At 41.1% G+C, this 20,587-nt stretch overlaps 1 protein-coding gene across 7 annotated transcripts in view; it reads left to right on the forward strand.

Annotated features, from left to right (window-relative positions):
• Window positions 1-20,587, forward strand: part of pknox2 (pbx/knotted 1 homeobox 2) — a 381,361-nt gene that overhangs the window by 315,056 nt on the left and 45,718 nt on the right. For all 7 annotated transcript variants that reach the window (XM_052039855.1, XM_052039854.1, XM_052039850.1 and 4 more), the window contains 2 exons: window positions 5,239-5,353; window positions 12,918-13,015. In XM_052039855.1, coding sequence (XP_051895815.1) covers window positions 5,239-5,353; window positions 12,918-13,015 — 213 coding nt within the window. The remainder of the gene's footprint in view (window positions 1-5,238; window positions 5,354-12,917; window positions 13,016-20,587) is intronic.

Raw genomic sequence — 20,587 nt, forward strand, 5'->3', positions numbered from 1 at the left:
AGTCTCACATTAAGGGATTGGCCATTCAGCACTCAGATGAGAAGAACTTTCTTCACCCAGACTGCAGTGAGTCTTTGGAATCCTCTCCCCAAGAGGGCTGTGGGGGCACAATGCAATTGTTGAATGTATAAAGGGAATCAAGGTTTATGGAGCAAGTCAAGGAAAGTGATGCTGAGCAAAAAGATCAGCCAGAATGGCAGTGTGGACTAAAGGGGTCGAATGCCCTACTCCTGCTTCTGTGTCCCATGTTCTGATCGAATGGACTTTTGCTTAGTAAAAGCAAAAGGAGGGAGTTTAGACATTTGAATTTTGTGTAGCAGGAATGAAGGAGGAGCTTGAGTAATTGGAATTCCATATAGTGGCAGTAATAATTGCCTCAGTTTTAAAATGCTCATCTTGTTTTCAAATCCTTTCCCTCTCCCATCTCTGTGATGTCCTCCGGCCCTATATCCGTCTGCAAAACAGGGCTCATCTACTTCTGACCTCTTGCTCATCCATGAATTTAATAATTCCACACGTAATTGTTGTACCTTTAGCTTTCAAGGCTCTGAATTTCAGATTTTCTTCCCCACACCTCCGTTTCTCTTACATTTCTTCCCTCATTCAAGCCACTTCATAAGACTAACTTTGACCAAGCTTCCTTGATTGATATCAAATGTTTGATAACACTTCTGTTAAGTGCCTTTGACCCCCTCAAATGCATTATATAAATAAAGTTATTGATGCATTAGGAAATTCTGTTGTTGGTATGGAAGGAGTTTAATCTATTAGGATTCTATACAGTGGAAGGCAATGAGAAGGGATTGATCTATCCAAATCTATACGATTTATTTCTCTGAGTTTAAACCTACTAACATTTACAGACCTTAATTGAGGTAAACAAGCATGACTTTAAGCGTTGCTTGACATGTAAGTCTGCCTTGCCCCTTTATGTAGTTTTTTGGAATTAATATTTTGTTTTTATTCGCTATCATTCGATGTGTTAAGTCTTCTCTCCCTATCCCAATTAGGTAAAATCTCTTCATTAAAAAAAAACCCATAGTGTTTTGGTGTTGCAGTTAGCCTTGTGAGGTAAATTAGCAGTAAATCTGCATATACAGATTGATAATTGTGAGACTGGTGTCTCGATTGTAATTTATTAGTTTCTATTATTGCGGGTTACCATGACAACGACTCGCAGCCAGGGCGACGAGAGAGATGTTAGATATGCGATGATGAAGCTTCTAGCCCCAACAAATTGAGATGCACATTTTTATCAGCAATTTTCTGAAATAATAAGTAGGAATTTAATGAGATGTAAATCTGTCCTATGGCTGCTACAGCTTGTTTTTTTTCCCTCCCCAGTTTTTTTTGCCTTTTTTGCAGCAATCTAATTAGAATGAGTTGTACAGGAAAGTAATGGGGATTAAGTTAATCAGTAAAATATGAGGATAAAGTCAAAAACGCCTTGGGTGTATATAAGGGGAGAGGGGGAGGGGTGGAATTAAGCTGTGGAAAGTTTACCTCGTAGATAAATGTCAGACAGGGAAAACCTTGTTGGATGTGAATGGTTTTTGCATCGTAATGCTACTGGTTCCTCAGATGCAAACATATGAGAACTGATGGGCAGTGAAAGATCCAGTGGCCCATCTAGTCTGTGATGTATTTTGTTTCAGTCCACATACACTCCTGGCCCCAATCTGAATCTGAGTAACCTCTCAGAAGTGGCACAGCACCAGATAAAAATCCTCTCTGTCCAAAACATCAGTAGCTTGAGGCTAATTCCAAGAATCAACTGTTATTCCTGTTTCCTATCAATCTATATGTATCCTATTTATATCTCTGTTCATATCTTAGCTACATCTCTCTGTCTGTCTCTAACCATATCCAATTTTTCCACCCCTCTCTCTGCTGGTTTGGCCGTATCTAATCATGAGATTGCTTCTTTGAACTTCCTGCTCCCTCTGCCACACCTGGTGCACTAATTTAACGCCCACTGTGCACGAGCCAGGTGCATGTGAGCTTGTCTCCCCATTCCACATCAAAAGGGCTTGGATCCCTCAGCTGGAGGATCAGGCAGGTGACGCAGATACCCATCTCCCTGCAGTCGTAGATACCTCCCAGGCAGACAGCCTGTTCTGCTGTAGACAGTATCCCACTTCCAATCATGCAGTTTTCCAGCAGGACTCATTGGACAGGGCTGAGGAACACAGACAGAAATTTTTGTCTTCCCCGCTGGCCAGCACTGGTTTCATTTCAGTCCTAAATCCCTGTACTGAGTTCAGCTAACTCAGCAGTGAGCAGAAAATGCATGTTGTCTGCAGCTTGCGCTGAAAAATTTGAATAATGTGATTTCAAAAATTAGAAGTTTATTTTAGAAATGCTGATCGACGGAATTTTGATGATTTGGTGCAGCCGTGTGTGCTAACCACTCTTGGAACAGGATCATGAGATGCTTTCACATATACACACAAAGGCAGGCAGCTTCTGAGTTTAACCTCTCATCAGGAGGAAGGCACTTCTGAGTTTAACCTCTCATCAGTGCGGTACTTAAGTATTCTGTGCTCGGGGTCACGAATGAAGACTTCATGCCCTATGCTTCTGACTGATGGAGTCATTTAAACTGTCGCCTTATCACTGGAGAAGATTTAGATCATTCCAAACTTTGGCCCCTTAGTTAATTTTCTGAATTTAAGTTTATTGTTGCTTTATTAGAAATACAACAAGCTCCATTATTTCATTAATGTTTGCCTTTTATTAATATTGTGTGGCATGCAATATATTTAATTATCAGTCTTACTGGAATCCTTTATGAAATGGTTACATTTTGAGTCTGATTTTTACAGAATTTCTTTAACGCTGTCAGGATTATTTTTGCATGCTGAAGCATACTTGATGAATTATAGGTTTCCTATTCTGCTTGCTACTGAAAGATCAGTGTTTGGCAAAGCTCCAAATAAGCGGATTCACTATAACTACAACGTGCTTTCCACCACCAGGTTTGTTTCTCAAACTTGAGCTTTCAGTCATTCGTAATGTTGAGTGATTGCAAGGCTGACTACTTGGCTGGCACTAACTATCAAATAAGTACAAAAAAATTAGAATTTGCAGTATGTCCAATTTCATAAGTAGTCCAAGATGTGCTACCAAATTAATTTGAAATTGAAAAATGAATTTCTGATCACCGTGTAATATTTAATCTTCCTGCTGTAATCTCTCTCCCGAGACCACTTCTTCTATATCAGCTCAAAGATCCCAACGCCATTAATTGTTTAATAGTAAACTCGTGACCTTTGCTGCAGATTTGAAGTTATCATACATATTATGTGCATCACTGAGGATATGAAGTTTTCTATGATTAACAAGTGCCATCTTACTGCATTCTACCATTATTTGCTCTTGGGATATGAATGACGCTTCCAAGGCAGTATTTTTGATGAACTAATTGTCCATTGTCCAGTTGCGCTGAGGAAAGAGTGTCAGCTGTACACCACAAATTGATCAGAAATTATAAATCAGTAAGAGGCTACTCAGCACAATTCATGTATCATTTTGTGATTCTGTGTCTATGTTTAGCTTCTTTACGTCATAATTCTTCCCCCCCACCCCACTCCCTGCACCCCTAAAATGAAATTCTCCCACTCTCTATTCTAAATAGCTTGCTATTATTCATGTATTTATGCTTTTGCCCTGGAACCCCTCAACCACTAGAAGTGGGAATTAATTGGAAATGTAATCATATAACACCATTGCTCACACCTGGGCCTTGGTCTCCCTTCCCGATTCTCAGTAACAATATTCGGCCTAAACGCCCCAAGCTCCAATTGTTCTTCACTGAACCCTCCCCAGCACTGAAGCCTCCATCAGTTTACTGCTCGACCTCTTTTATCGTAACCAAAACAGCCCACGTTTTCCAGAATTCCATTATAGTTAGAACTCCCTGCATTCGGCAGTGTTCCATATACTGGACTCTCTCTATTGCCTCAACAAAGGCCCTGATTGTTCTGATCCCACCCTGACCACAACACAGGCCCTGATGGAATCTACAACTACTGACTCCCCCTCCCTAATCACCCCAATCCCAACCAGGCTTCTGGTGGCACATTTTCAAATACAAAAAAGTGCACTGAATCTTGCAGCAGTGCCCATGATGTAAAGGATCATCGCCACTCCAGTGTAAGGACAGTCCAGCACCAAACCTTCTGGACAATTGTCTCTATTTCTTGACTTCATGAATTTAGAAACCTCCATCAATTTACTCTTTAACTTCCTTTATTCCAACAAATGACACCCCAAAAAACAAACTGCTGGAGGAGCTCAGTGGGGAAAGGAATTGTTGACATTTTGGACCAAGACCCTGCATCCAATCCTGATGCAGGGTCGCAAATTCCTTTCCCACCCAGAGATGCTGCTCGACCCACTGAATTCCTCCAGCAGTTTGTTTATTGCCTTGGATTCCAGCATCTGCAATCTCTTGTGTCCCCAATTTTTCATGTCTTCTATTATCGTGAAATCTTGTTCCATCGAATATATGTTACATTTTATCCTTCAGCATCTTTGCAATAATGTACATAAGGAAATTTGTGTGTTTAGGGGAAACCAAAGTGAACGGACCAGTCTAATAGTGGTCATTGTAGCACTTGTATAGATTTAGCATCATATTTCTACTTTTGCATTCTGCAGAAATTGCCTTAAAACTCAGAGGGAATAAGGGCTTAATTTAAAATACGTATGTTGTCAGGATACTCGGATCCACTACCTCCAGAAAGAACTTGCTGTTCAAGCATTGGGGATGAATAAACTGCTCTACATTTCAGCCCTTGCATTCTCATCATCCAACCCGAGATAAAATTAGAACTTAACAATAATTGACAAATCAACATTTCCTCCATTGTTATAAGTAAGCCCCATGACCATTTATTCACAAATTGACTTTTTCAACAACCCCATTCAACTTAAGATGCTTATAAGACTGACGTGAGTCATATAATCTTCTGGAATCTAGAGCACAGTGCATTCAGAAATTGTTGACTTGACATTTAGTTCAGCAGTTTGGTATTTTGGTCAACCTTACAAATAATCAGAGATCTTTACTGAAGAAATCCTAGTATTGGTATTATTAGTTGGTGTGATGTTCCTTTATGTTTTAAACAGGGGCTTATCTGGAATATTGGTCTAGTTTCCTGTGTAAAGCTGTAGATGCAAACTCTGCTTACCATTACCTTTCATATTTTTCTTATCCTTTGCTTTTTGGTATAGAGCTCTCCATCCTCTCTGACGACGATAACCAATGCCGTCAACTCCCAGGGGATTGTGGTACCGACCTCTGCACTACAACAAGGGAATGCTGCCATGCCAACACAGGTGGTAACAGGTAAGGGCTATCAATATGTGTTGAGAAGGGCTGGTTAGTTTCCTATTTTATCTTCTCCTTCCCCCAGCTTGCATTCGTTCTTTCTATCCTTTCCCCAACATCACTTCTCCACCTCCATAACAATTGAAACATTAGTCAGCAGAGAATACTTGTTCCTTTTCGCCAAGAAATAAAGGAGGATGGTGATGCACTTATAATTAGAAATGTGTAATGTGCCGTGTTGAATTGCAAACTAAGAACTGTATTGGTATTGGTTAACTGTTGTCAGGTGCACCAAGATACAGTGAAAAGCTTTTGTTTTGCTTGCCATCCAGATCATGCCATACACAACTACATTGAGGTAGTTAAAAAGAAAACACAGTGCAGAATATAGTGTAGTGTTTACAGAGAGAGTGCATTGCAGGTAGACAAATAAAGTGCAAGGGCCACAATGAGGTAGCTTGGGAGATCAAGAGTTCAAAGTTAGATATCTTTAATAAAAACAGAAAATGCTCAAACACTCATCAGGTCAGCCAGCATCTGTGGAGAGACAAACAAAGTTGACGTTTCAGGTCCAAGACCTTTCTTCAGAACTGTGGAAGATTTTAGCTCTCTTCCTCGCTGTAAGAATGCTTAGAGTAGTTACAGTCCATATCCCTGCCCTAGATCAACTACTTCCAACAAATTTGGATCGATCTTTCTGAACAATTTTGACAACCTTGAAAGCTTCAATTGTCCAAAATGAAATATGGCTTTTCCTGTTAATTTGATATTTTTGCGTAATTTTATTTTGGCCCTATAAACATTTCCTGGACTAATTCCCTTAAGGACTAAACCATATTCCATTCAGTGGCTGGTTTAAATGGCTGGAATGTGCTTGATGTGAGCCTTACCCTTGAATCTCTGGACAGGGTCTTAAGTACAATAGAGGATGCTGATTTGTGGTCAGTTATTCTGGCCACCCATGTCAGGGGTATGGGGTGGAACCTCAGCAGGTATTCACCTTTGCCCTTGGATAGCTAAGATTTTATTCTCTATACTCTACAGTATCTTTTTAAATTAATCCTTGGGATGTGGACATTTGCTGATGTAGCTGCATTTATTGATGAGATGGCAAGTCACATGAGCATCTTGCTAGGCTATTTGAGAGAGCTTTTTAATAAGGGTCTGGAGTCACATTTAGACCAGACCAGTTAAAGATGGCCTGTTTCCTTAGTAGAAGTACCTCACTGAACTGGTGGAGATCTTGGGGGCAGACTACCAATGTCATGGTCACATTTACTGATGCAATTCTTATTTCCCTATTTCATTCCAGTATATCACCTTTTGTTCTGTCAGAGAACAGAGAACACACTTTGTAGATCTCAGAGATCCCGGTGCTATATCAGTCATTTTAAATCTACATTCCAATTTTACTGACTTGGTGTTTCTCTGAGCAGAAACTAAGTCAACATACAGGATATACTGGAAAGCTTCATGTGGGGAATGGAGATAAATTGGAAGAGAGGATAAATACTGTCAAGAAGTAGAATCACACAGCACTGAACAAAAAAGCCCTGCTCCAACCATCAACTACCCATTTGCACTAATCCTACATTAATTCCATTTTATTCTCATCAACTCCCCCCACATCCTACCACTCAACTACACGCTAGTTTACAGTGGCCATTTAACCTACCAACCTACATGTCTTTGGATGTGGGAGGAAACCAGATGACCTGGAGGAAACCTACACGATCACAGGGAGAACATGCAAACTCCACACAGGTAGCACCAGAGATCAGGATTGAACCTGGGTCTCTGGCACTGTGAGGTAGCGGCTCTACTTGCCCCACTGTGCTGGATTAGGTGGACTGAACAGCCTGTTTCCATGTTGTAATCTTTATTTTGTTTTTGTGATTTGCCCTTTAGGAGTATTTAGTTTGCAGACTGTAATAGATTGTGCAAATACTAATCAGCACATTGTTCAGCTGTGCACCAGAATCTGACTGCTGAGGATGCTGTGGATGTTGTGCTCATTGTTTTGGATCTTTTACAACGGGACTGAGGCTTTTTACTTCCATAACCATGTGGAAGTTTGGAACCTCTGCACAGCTAATGGCTGTGGTCTTCTGGACCTACTCTGCCCTTGGACCCCACATAACAGAGCACAAACTTCCTCAAATTCCTCAGCACCTCAGCTGAGGAGAGCCTGCGGAAGGTCAGAACTGGAGCAAGTTCTCAGGGAGAAAAATGACTGCAAAGGAGGAGGTTAAATGCAATTTGCTTTTAGATATTCTTTTGATTTATTGAGTAGGCAAAAGTGTACTTAATTGTTTTTGAATAGTATTTTCAAGTTTTTATGGAGATAAGAGAGACTGCTGATGCTGGAATCTGGAGCAATACACAAGGTGCTGGAGGAACTCAGCAGGTCAGGCAGCATCTGGATGAAGGGTCTCGACCTGAAGTGTCGACTGTCCATTTCCCTCCATCGATGGTGTCTGACCCGCTGTGTTCCTCCAGCATCTTGTGTGTTTACTCAAGTTTTTAGTTTGGCAAGCTGTAAGACTCAAGGTGTGACTTAATTGTCTGTCAAAGCTAATCCTGGGCAGGGCTTTCCATGTGTTCAGACAGGTCCTGCTCAAGGCTGAGTCTCACTGAGAGCTGGCTTCCTTGTGGATGTTTGTACCAGGAAACCATTCCAGGTGAGAATGAATACTGTCATTGACAGACACAGCAGGGAAATAGGCCCTCTGGCCCATCATGTCCGCACCAACCAACAAGCACCCATTTTTTACATTACCGACCCTAACCCATTTATATTCTCCCCACATTCCCACTAGCTCCTCTCAGATTCTACCACTCACCTGCACAGTGCCCAATTAACCTACCAACCCACACACCTTTTGGATGTGGGAAGAAACCAGAGCAGCAGTCACAGGGAGAATGTGCAAACAAAACACAGACAGCACTGCAGATGAGGATTAAACCCATGTCACTGGAGTATAAGGCAGCAGCTCTGCTGCTCAACGGAAGATCTGGGCTGTTGTGCCATTGCTGGGAAATGGAACACTTTTTCCATTTTGGGCACCCGATACCTTTATCAATCATTGACAGCTGTTTTATTACTGCCACTGGAGAAGATATTGAGGAGTGGGTGCCAGGTAGTCAAGAAGAGATATTTAGTAACCAAACTGAGTAAAAGAGTTATTGGTTTCTAAACTTATGTTGACCACGCTGGATCTTTATTCCTTGGAGTGTAGGAGAATGAGGGGTGACCTCATAGAAGTTTATAAAATCATCAAGGGTATAGATAATGTGGTCAGTCATGGTCTTTTCCTCTGGGTTGGGGAGTCCATAACTAGAGGGCACAGATACAAGATAAGAGGGGAGCGATCTAAAAGAGACCTGAGAGGTAATTTCTTCACGTGTTGAGTACCTGGAATGAGCTGCCAGAGGAAGTGGTTAAGGTGGGTACAATTGCAACATTTAAGAGGCATGTGGATAGGCACATGGAGGGGAGGGACTTGGAAGGTTATGGGCCAAATGCGGGCAACTGGGATGCTGTGCAAGGAGGATGCTGTGGTCGGCGTGGACCAGTTGGGCCAGAGGGCTTGTTTCCGTGCTGTATTACTCTATGACTCTATGTAGGACGGTGTTTTGACTGGAATCCCATTTCTCCAAACATTTGTTGCTGCGTTGCTGCCCTACTTTGTTGAAACATGAACTCAGGGGACACTACTTAAAATTTTAGAACATTGAAGAATTAGATTAGATGCATTGGTTCAGGTATTTTCTAGTTTTTAATTATGATAAGACTATGCTATGGTTTATGCTCCGCACTGGCTTCCTCCCCATCATTCTTTATGATCCTCCACGAGTTTTCTTTTATTTATCAATTAACTTCTTGGGATTTGGCCATGCTGGCAAGGCCAGCACTTATTGTTGATCCCTAAATGTCCTCGAAAAGGTGGTGGTGAGCCACCATCTTGAACTGCTGCAGTCTTTCTGGTGAAGGAGCTCCCACCATGCTCTTGGGAGGGAGCACCAGGATTTACATCTCGCAACAATGAGGAGTTGTCTCAACTTGTTGGCCTGCAGCACCTGCCTGGACTTGGTTTTTCTGGACGTGGAGGGCTAGACGAGCTGACAGGCATGCGGTGAGGCAGAATGAGTCCTGGGTGATGAGGCCTAGGGCCCACACTTGGAATTCCCTGAGCCTTTCATAGCTTTCCATCTGTCAAAGGACTTTAAACTGTTGTTAAATGTCTCTGATGAAGAAATATAAAGCTATTTAAATAGATTGAAATAGTTTAAAAAAAGATTATTTAAAAGATTCAGAAACAAAATACTTAATAAGACATAATTAAACAAAATAAAATGAAATAAGTTAAGCACTTATCTTTTCTCATTGGTGCCTTCCTCTATACACCAACCTTCCTTGGCATAAAGACCTAAGACCACAAGATATAGGAGCAGAATTAGGCCATTTGGCCCATTGAGAGTGCTCCACCATTCAATTATAGCTGATTTTCTTTTAAGTTCTATTCTCCCTCCTTCTCCCCGTAACCCTCATCTCCCTTACCAATCAAGAACCAATAAAGCCAAGTGTTTTGTTGCTCCACTATTCTGTTTGATCGTGAGTCCTCCGATGCAGTAGCGTCTGACCTTCAGCACATCTTAGACTTCTATCTTTGACCCTGTGTATGCCGAAGCTCAAGGTATGTTAAATTGCAAACAACTGTTTGACAGCTGAACGTCTTGGACCTACCCACTGTTTGTCACCATGATACAGGCCATTTTCTCACAGACACAACGAAATTAATTTGCCAGTAACATACTTATTTTGCAAACTCATTATTGGCGTAACTCTTGCTGGCTGGAGTTGGCGACTCAGATTGGAACTGCTGACTTTCACCAGATGAAACTTCAGTAGGATTCAGATTTCCAAACCTGTGCTGTTGAATGTGGAAATCTGAGATGGACTACGTGATGGATTGCACCATGCCTACTTGCTGGGCTTCCTCAGCATTACATTAGGGAATCGAACCTGCATACAAATTAGGAGCAGGAGTAAGCCAACTGGCCCCTTATGCCTGCTCCGACATTAAGTAAGATCGTGGCTGATCCAATTGTAACCTCAACTTGGCGTTCCTATCTACCTATGGTAACCTTTCACCTCCTTGCTTATCGTCATTCAGAATGTGCATCAGGTCCAAACCTGTCTTGGGATATGAGAACAAACGGACTTCATTTGGGATTCTAGGCCTGATTCTACCAGGCAAAGGGGAAGCTAAGTTTTTTTTTATTTTTGTTCAATATTTTAAAATTATTTCCATATGTTTTATGGTGTGTATAATTAACTTTATTCTTTAAAATTTTAGTTTAAAAATTTTTTGTTTTGGTACTAATAGTTCTAAAATGCATCTAAGTGCCAGAGGTATTTAAGAACATTTAAAATTGACAGCAGGCAAAGCCCCACCTCCATCTCTGCCTTCTGTCAAAGTCTGTTGGCAACATTCCAAGGGTGTAGTCCCTGCCTGAGACCTAGTCACTTATGTGACCTCATCTCCTGATTCAAGGTTCAAGATTAGATAGTCTTAGGTGAGGTTTAAAGGTCGGCACAACATTGTGGGCCGAAAGGCCTGTATTGTGCTGTACTGTTCTATAATTCTATGAAGGTTCCAGAGGGCTAGCTAACTCAGCCCTCAACATTCAACCCAGTGTATGGGACCTGAGTGGTGGATTGTATCCAGCAGAATCCAGCTCAACATGCTTTGATATTTGTCTAAGGCCTCCTTTTTACTAATTATGCTTGGAAAATTTGAGCATACTCATCATGTGTCAGGGGTTTGAAGTTTCACAAAAAACATCTTTGTGAGAGAAGCAATCGTGTTTAGTTAGTGGCAGTAGATTGCTGGTTAGTTGTTGCCAGATTGTTACTAAGGATGGGAATGCAAGAAGAATAATATGTCATCAGTCATATTATGGCACTTGTCTCTCCTCTTTCAAAGGTTTTTCTAAACCCAATTTAGAAAAGAATTGTTCTTGGGATAGTGGTTGACATTGTCAAGGAAGTATTTATTGCCCAAACTTGGTTGACCTTGGGGCATTGAATCAATCACGCGATGCAGAGCTAGAGTTTCATGTAGGCAGTTATTTTACCCAAGGACATTAATTTTCATAGTAATTGGCAACTTTTTTCTGATAATCCGCAGCTTGCCAGATTTATTGAATTTCTTTTCACAACTTGCCATTTTATGAGGTGTGCTTTAAAACCTTGGGGTTGTCAGTCCTGTAACTTAACCATTAACCAATCATACCTGTTTTTTAAAAACTAAATTTTCAATCATCATGCTTAACCTTTCATTTCCTGGTTCAGTATATCTTTCCCATTTACCCTATTGTTAAATACATCCCAGTCCATGGCAATCTAAAAGCAATATAGCACCACTTTATTGGTTTATTATTGTCACTTGTACTGAGGTACAATGAAAAACTTTGTTTTGCATGCCATCCATACAGATCATTTCATCACATCAGTGCACTGAGGTAGTACAAGAGAAAACATACAGAATGCAGAGTAAAGTGTCACAGTTACAGAGAAAGTGTAGGCAGACAATAAGGTGCAAGGTCATGACGAGGTGGATTGTGAGGTCAAGAGTCCATCTTTATCATACCAGGGGATCATTCAATAGTCTTATAACAGTGGGACAGAAGGTGTCTTTGAGCATGGTCAGATTAGAATGGTCTACTGGTTAAAAACTAATAAATATCTGTGGAGGCTTTGAACTAATTTATCATTTATTTTGTTTTTCATTACATCTTAATTTTCTTTACATTTAAAATATCTGACAACTGACCATACTTAATATGAGGAAAAGTAAGCTAACTTTTAGACGACTTATCTGTTATCAGTTGCCAGAACCAGTTGTAGTTTGGAAATGGGTATGCAGTAGTGGTGTATTGATGTGCATCAGCTTCTTTGGCTTTTAGAATCTTTCTGAAATTTTATTCTAGTTGTATTAAATCTAGCCTACAATTTGACAGTTAGCAAGGTATAAGCCATTGAGTGATCAGTAACAAGTTTGTGGAACCTGATCTCAAATAGCCCAGAGAGCTGAGTTGTGTTTAGAGAGTGGGAGGGAGAGAGAGAGAGAACAGTGCCATTTCCATATGGGCCCTTGACATCTGAACTGCCAACTGAATAACCACATTGTCACAAAGCAGCAGAGCAGTTTTGGATATTTCCTGTACAATGGATGAATAATGAAACTAACAGGGTTTAAAGAGTTAAGAGTTTTACCTTTCTGAAATTCCTGGCTTTCAATTACTGTTCCCAAAACTGAAAAATAGATGCGTCATAAAATCTCCTTTGCACATAATATTTTGTCTGCTTTACTTGTACTATTGGATTGCTTTTCCTATATTATTTTGTCTGCTTTTCCTATATCACTTTGTTTGCCCTCTCTGTACTGTTTTGCCCCATTTGACTCTGGAATAATAAAGCTGTACCGCATGAATGCAGATTAGTTTGTGACAGAAAGATTCTAAAAAAGGAAATGAAAATATTTCCATGTTATCTTTGTGCTGTATTCTTATGCAGGTGGAACAATTTACCAGCCGGTAACTATGGTAACCTCTCAGGGTCAAGTGGTGACCCAGGCCATTCCGCAGGGTACAATACAGATCCAGAACACACAGGTGAGAGATAAAGACATTTTTTATCATCCTATGTATTTTAGTTTTTGAGGCGAAAGCATTAGCATTGCTATGTCTAAAGTCTAAAATTCCTGACTGAATTACTTGAACATCAGAAACCAAGAGCCTCTGTAAATCAGATTGAAAATTGGACAATGATACATCACAGGCTCAGTTGAATGTCTGACTCAGGGATTTGCCTCTCCCCAAAGAGAACCGGTATAGATCATGAGAACATTAGACACAAAGTCAGGATACTGATTATATCCCAGCCAAAGTATCATTAATGCAGGGTACTGACTTAAACTACATTGAGATGACAGTGCTTTTGTGAAGAATGAATAACAATAAATTGTATCAGGACCCGTTGTGGCCCAGTAAACATATTTCTGAACAGTACAGCACATGAGATCTGATTATCACTTTGCTGTGTGTGGAATCTTGCTGTGCACATTGGCTGTAGCATTGGTCTGCATAATAACACCGATTACACTTAAAAAGTAATTTGCTGATTGGACCACCTTCAGGCAATATAAATCTCCTTTAGAAATACTTGTTTGTTGTTGCATTCACCGGCACGTAGGGATCAGATGCTACAGAGGACTAGACACTTCATGATTTGAAAACCATTTCAAATTGATTGGCATGACTGTCTACTGGCCTTAAGCATCCTGTTTAAATGAAATCAGAGAGCCCCAACTTCAGTTCCTGATGGATTCATGCCCACAGCACTGATTGATGCTAAATTTTAGATGGCCAAAGTTACATCAGAAATCCAGTGGCCTCTTGCAGTTGCCGAATTTGGGATACTCAGGTGAACTATGCACAGCAATGGGGCAGAATACAAAGAGCTTTCCTACTTCTGCTTCGGAAATGTTTGAGACTGATGGGGAGTATCTGTCGTTTCTCATTGTAAGCAAAAATTTAGTAAAACTGTACAGGCAAAAGTGTGTAGCAGCAATGGAATCAATGTTGAAGTTGGGTATACTTGTGTACGTTGTTTATGTGCGAATTGCGTGTGAGATATCAATTAAAATAGGTGGACACTGATGTCCATGTCTAGCTCACGATTTCTGCCAGCCTCAGTGTTCAGTGGTCAGAGTAATGGAATCTCCATGTGTAGTGATGTCTTCACTATCCTCGCGTGTTTTGTGCAGGCTAAATCTGTGATATGTGTTGTGCTCGCAAGCCCCTTGATCAACCCACACCTCATGGCTGAGTGGAGCCATTCTCACTAATCAGGCCACGCCATCATGTAGGGCCTACTCAGACCCACAGAAGAACAACAGATCCCATCACTTCTCTGCCATGTCCCTCACCTTTATACTTGTCTTTACAGTAGCTGCCATGTGGAGATTCCTCTAAACTCTTATTCACTTCCGGTTAATCAGCAAATGCAGGGCAGTTATAAGCTCTGATTGCAGCTGTCAATGAGAAATGTATGGGTCCTGTTTAAGACCATAAGGTACAGGTGCAGAATTAGGCCATTCGGCCCATCGAGTCTTCTGTCATTCAATTGTGGCTTTTTTTCAACTCCATTCTCTCTCCTTCGCTGTTCTATGTTCTCCTTGTAACCTTTAACCCCTTTACCAAGAACCTATCAATCTCTGCCTTGAATACACCCAGTGACTTGGCCTCCACAGCTCTCTGTGGTTAGGAATTCCATAGATTCACCATCCCCTGGCAAAGAAATTCCTCATCATCTCAGTTTTAAAGGTATGTCCCCTCATTCTAAGGGACGTCCCCTCATTCTAAGGCCCCATATCTAAGGAAGGATGTGCTGGCATTGGAGGCGTCCAGAGGAGATTTACAAAAATGATCCCGGGAATGAAAGGGTTAATGTATGAGGAGTGTTTTATAGATGTGGGTCTGTACTCACTGGGGTTTAGAAGGATGAGGGGGGATCTCATTGAAACCTACTGAATATTGAAAGGCCTGGATAGAGTGGATGTGGAGAGGATGTTTCCAGTAGTGGGAGAGTCTAGGACCAGAGGGCACAGCCTCAGAATAGAAGGACGTCCCTTTAGAACAGAGATAAGGAGGAATTTCTTTAGCCAGGGGGTGGAATTCATTCTGTGGAATTCATTGCCGCAGACAACTGTGGAGGCCAAGTCATTGGGTGTATTTAAAGCGGAGATTGATAGGTTCTTGATTAGTAAGGGCGTCAAAGGTTACAGGGAGAAGACAGGAGAATGGGGTTGAGAGGGAAAAAGTAAATCAGCCATGATTGAATGGTGGAGCAGACTCGAAGGGCCGAATGGCCTAATTCTGCTCCTATACCTTATGGTCTTATTCTGAGGCTGTGCATTCGGATCCTAGACTCTCCTACTAATGGAAACATCTTTTCCACGTCCACTCTATCCAGGCCTTTCAGTATTCAGTAGGTTTCAGTGAGATCCCTCCTCATCCTTCTGAACTCCATCGAGTACAGGCCCAGAGCCACCAAACGTTTCTCATACGTTAAGCCTTTCATTCCCGGGTCCATTAAGTGGAAAGAATGCCACTGCGCTGCTTATGAGACATTCTTGCCCAATCTTATGAAACTTTTGGGAGAATTGAATGGGCAATAGCTCTATACGCAGCACATGTTGGTGTCAAAAGAGGGTGATATCCAATTTCTAGGCACCTGTTTAAATAGGGAGTGCATAATCAAGTTATTTGGTTGGATATTCTGTATTGCAATTTATTTCAATGTGTGAACATTGACAGAAATCTGACAGTAAATGTAATCACTGCTGTACCATTAAGTACTGTGTAGCTTGATCACACCAATTAAAAGAATGTTAATCACACCAAGGTTGTCCTGCATTTATTTTCGGACCAGGAGTTCAGAGAATGTGCTAGCTGTCAAATCAGAAGGAAAGTGACTATTTCTCATTGACTTTCACCAAATGATCCTGCATAGACACCTCATTATTTTTTTTGAATAAGTAGAATTCTGACAGAAATCTTTATGAGTGCAACAATTCATTAGCACTTGCTGTGAGGCAATCACTGCAAGCTTCCAAGACTCTGAAGTAATTTAAGATACCAAAAAAATTACCTTCTATAATGATGTCGTGCCTTAAAGGGGTCATAATGAACGTGATTTTAAACAGAAATTCTATATGAACGATGTCTATTGCATTGTTTGTGGAAGGAATTGGGGCCAAAAGGTTGAAGTGAGGAATCATGTGTTGGACCTTCATTGAAGGTCCATCACAGAGCCATCTCACACCTATCTCCCATTTTTTCTTCATACATAAAACAGGAATAGGTTATTCAACCCTCAAACATATTCCCCCAGAGCTTCTCCAGAACAGGATCCTGATTGACCTACACTTCAATTTCAGTTACCCCCCTCTTTGCTCCAGATCCCTTAACAACCATGTGTGACAAGCAAGCTACCTACCATAACCTTGAAAGTTCCAATTATTCCTCAGCACCCACAGCTTTCTTGGCACAGAGAATTCCAGGTTTCTATTAGCCTCTGATTTATGATTTATAAATGTTCTGGCTCTAATTTTCAGCTTGTGTTCTTCGTTCTTTGTTCCCATTCGGTAGCAAGTTTTTCCCTTCATCTGGCCTATTGAATTCTTTCAGTGTTGAAATCTGATCACACCAGTCTAGTAAATTGACGGGAAACACTAGTCAACCTTGCATTTTAATCCTCCAAGTGGCCAGAGAATTTTGAATTTGCTCCCCACCTATGGACATCATTAGTTTTTAATCATTAGTTCAAATCACTGTTCCCGTTTTTAATAGTCCTGGAGAAGATGCTAATGAGCTGCCTTCTTGAATATTTGCAGTCTGTATGGTGGAGGCATTCTTTTGGTGCTGTTACATAGATAGTTTCAGTATTTTGACCCACCAGTGTTTTAGAAACTATTGCATATTTCCAAGTGATGATGAACATAAAAACCAGAGTGGGAGTAGACCCATCAGCCACTTGAGCCTGCTCCACCATTCAATATGATCAGGTGGTGCTAATTCAATCTTGGCCTCAGCATCACTTTCCTGATTCCCCCCATACCCTCTCACTCCCTTGAAGTTCAAATGTTTGTCAGCCTCTGCCAAAAATACAATCAATGACTTCACCTCCACAGTACTCTCAGATAGAAAATTTCCAAAGATTCATTACCCTCTGAGAGAAGAAATCCCTCCTTATCCCCATCTAAAATGGGAGACCCCTTATTGTTCCCCTGGTTCTAGATACTCCCAGTGGGGGGAAACAAACGATCAGCATCCATCCTGTCAATCCCCTTCAGGATCTTTTGTCTCGTTAAGAGCACCTCTCATTCTTGGATACCACCTACAATTGGCCCAACTGCTCAGCCTTTCTTCATAGATCAGTGCCTTCATCCCAGGAATCAAGCTAATGAACCTCCCCTGCATTGTCTCCAAAACAAACAGGTCCTTCCTTAACCAAGGAGACCAAAGCTGTACCTGACACTCCAGATGACCTCACAAGCATTAAAATTCCCTAATTTTACACTTTATACCTCTTACAATAAATGCAATGTTCCATTAGCCTTCCTAATTACTTGGTGTATCTGCCTATCTGCCTGATAATATTTTGTGCTTCATGTTCCAGAGTCCCTGGAATTGCTGTACTTCGTAGACTCATTCTGTTTGAACAATTTGTTTGTTGATTCTTCCTTCAAAAGTGGCTAACTTCTTTCCTGATTACATAACCTACCTACATCCCTTTGCAGGTTCTTTGTATCCAGTGCACAACTTGACAAATCACTTATATTTGGCTAACAGTGTATTCAGTTCCTCCGGTCAAGTCATTGATATAAATAGTTGAGGCCTCAGCACTGATCTCTGTGGCACCCAATGATTGCTAATCAGAAAAATGACTCGTTTATCCTGACTCAATTTGCTGTTAGCATTTAGCATTTACCATGTTACCATTTGCCAATACACCATCCCCAATCCCATGCATTCTACTTTGTGCAGTAATCTTATTGAATGACTTGCAACTTAGTGTTCGACTTGCAATTTAGTGTTCAACTTAGCCTGTTAACCTTGCCCTTCCTTGCAGCCGAGGTTGCAGGTTTGGGAGGTGTACACACAGTACAACAGTGGTGAGTGAAGTTAACTTTTAAGGTGGTGGATATGGTGGATACCAGTCAGCCAGACTTTGTTTTGAATGGTTTTTGATCAACTGTTAGTACTGCATTAACCCAGACAAACGAAGAGCATTCCATTATAATCTTGACTTGGACCTTGTTGTTAGTGGAAAGACCATATGGAGTTCAGAGGTGAGTCACACACCACAGAATGACCTAGCCTCTGGTCTGCTCTTAGTAACTACAGTATTTGCATTGTTGGTTAGGTTTCTGGTCATTGATGCCTACCTCACAACCCCCACTCCTCCCCCTCCCCCAGTGGAGGTGGAGGTGGCCAGTGCATGGCACTGATGTGACGTGACTCTAACAAGGCCTTTATTATGTACACCAGAATTAACTCTCCCTTTAGTCTCCTCTTTTCCAAAGAAAGTGACTCCAGCCTGTCCGAGCTTTCCCCAAAACTATAATTTTCCATTCCTGGCAACATTCTTGCAATCCTCCTCTGCACCCATTCCAATCCAATCACATCTTCACAGTGATGTGAACATTACTTGCTACTTATTTTGGAGCCAAAATAACTGGGCTTCAACAAATTCAGTTTTCTTTTGTACGAGATTACAATGACTCTAATCCCACCCCAAACACTAACTTCAGTTTTGCTTGGACTCATTGATGTCATACTGAATCATATTCTGTCTTGGTGTCAAGGGCATCCACACCCCTTCACTGCTGTAATTCAGTTCTTTCTGTCCATGTGTGGACCAAGGTTATGGTGAAGTCTGAACCAGAGTGGTCTTGGCAAAATCGAAACTGGCATCAGTGAGCAAGTTATTGATTAGTAAGTATCATTTGATAACACTACACTTGAAAACATTACACCCAGATTTTTGAGACTGCGCAAATTTTCCAGAAAATGTCATTGTTGTAGCCGTACTGGAATTCAAGAGTGCAAATGCTTAGCAGTACAGCTGAGATTCTGTTCTACAATTTTATAGTGTCTATGTTCAGGTTATTTGATTATGGAGTGAAGTCATAACGAAAATCTGATTGTGTTATACTCATGCTTTTCTTCAAGGTAAATCTAGCTAATTTTCCTCTTTCCAACCAGCCTAGAGGCACTGAAGCCAGTTATACCACAACAACATAGAAGTAGGCTATTTGACCCATTTTGTTGGTGCCAGTCAAAAAAGAGCTGTTCAGCTGAATCCCACCTTGCAGCACATGTTTTTTCTAGTACACATCCAAGTGATGAGAGTTTCTGTCTCTACGTCCCTTCACACAATGAGTTCCAGACCCCAACCACACTCTTGGTGAAAAATATTTTCCTCAACTCTAATCCTGCCAATTACCTTGTGTCTGTTGTTTTCTTGTTTTTAGCTCCTGTGCTAAAGGAAATTTGTTCTTCCTGTTTACTCTAAGTCCCTCATAGTTTTAAACCCCTTAATGAACCATGTACTTCTACCTTTTGTTATCTAGCCTACCATTTGCAGTCCTGTCTAAGGCCATGCTAAAATTGCAGTGGACTACCTCCAGTGCATTGCCCCCCCTCAACCCTTCTTGTTACCTTATGAATAAATTGATTATGGAGTTAGTAAAGTGCAACCTTGTCATAACATATCCATGCTGACTGTCCTTGAATAATCTATGCCTTTTAAGTGAAGGTTTATAGTGTCCCTCAGAACTGCTCCCAATAATTTGTCCACGATCAAAGTTAACTGGCCAGTTACTATTTCTTTTTTAAACAACAGTACGAAGTGGGAGTCCTCCAATCCTTTGACTACTCCTGTAGCCAGGAAAGCTTGGAAAATGAAAGTCAAAGCCTTTGCAGTTCCCTCCCTTGCTTCCTTAAACAGCTGGGAATATATTTCAGCTGGACTTGGTGGTTTATCCACTTTCAAAGGTGCTATACCCTTAATGCTTCCTTTCTTATTATGTTTGCCCATTGAATATTTCACATTCTTCCTCTGTAACTATTGTGTTGGCATCATCCATTGTCCTCCCAATGTTTCTGAGTCTCTGTAAATTAAATCAGCAAATTCAACAAACAGATGATCTTCCTAGTCTATCTGGCTCAGAAAATTTATAGCAACTCTCTTGTGGTTGGATAAAGATCATAGAATTCTTAGAATTTTGTGTAACCAAAGGCACCATTTCGCTGATGTATCCTTGTGTATAAAGATGAATCCCTCTTCCCAAATCCCAATCTCTAGCCCTGTAGGATACCACTCTTCAAGTACTCATCCCATCATCCTTTAAATGTATTGAGGTTTCTGCCTCCAACATCCTTTCAGGTTTTGAGTTCCAGTCCTAATATTCTTTGGGAGAAGAATATTTTCTTCTACTTTTTGTCCAGGCATCCACCACTCTGTGTAAAAAAAAACTGACCTCTGACATCTCCCCTGAACGTCCCTCCACTCACCTTAAATGGATGTCCTGTGGTGTTGTCCATTGCCGCCCTGGGAAAAAGATGCTGGCTGTCCACTCTATCTGAGATTATGAGGGGCATAGATAGAGTGGACAG

This window comes from Pristis pectinata, chromosome 27 (assembly GCF_009764475.1).
Source record: "Pristis pectinata isolate sPriPec2 chromosome 27, sPriPec2.1.pri, whole genome shotgun sequence".
NCBI lineage: Eukaryota > Metazoa > Chordata > Chondrichthyes > Rhinopristiformes > Pristidae > Pristis > Pristis pectinata.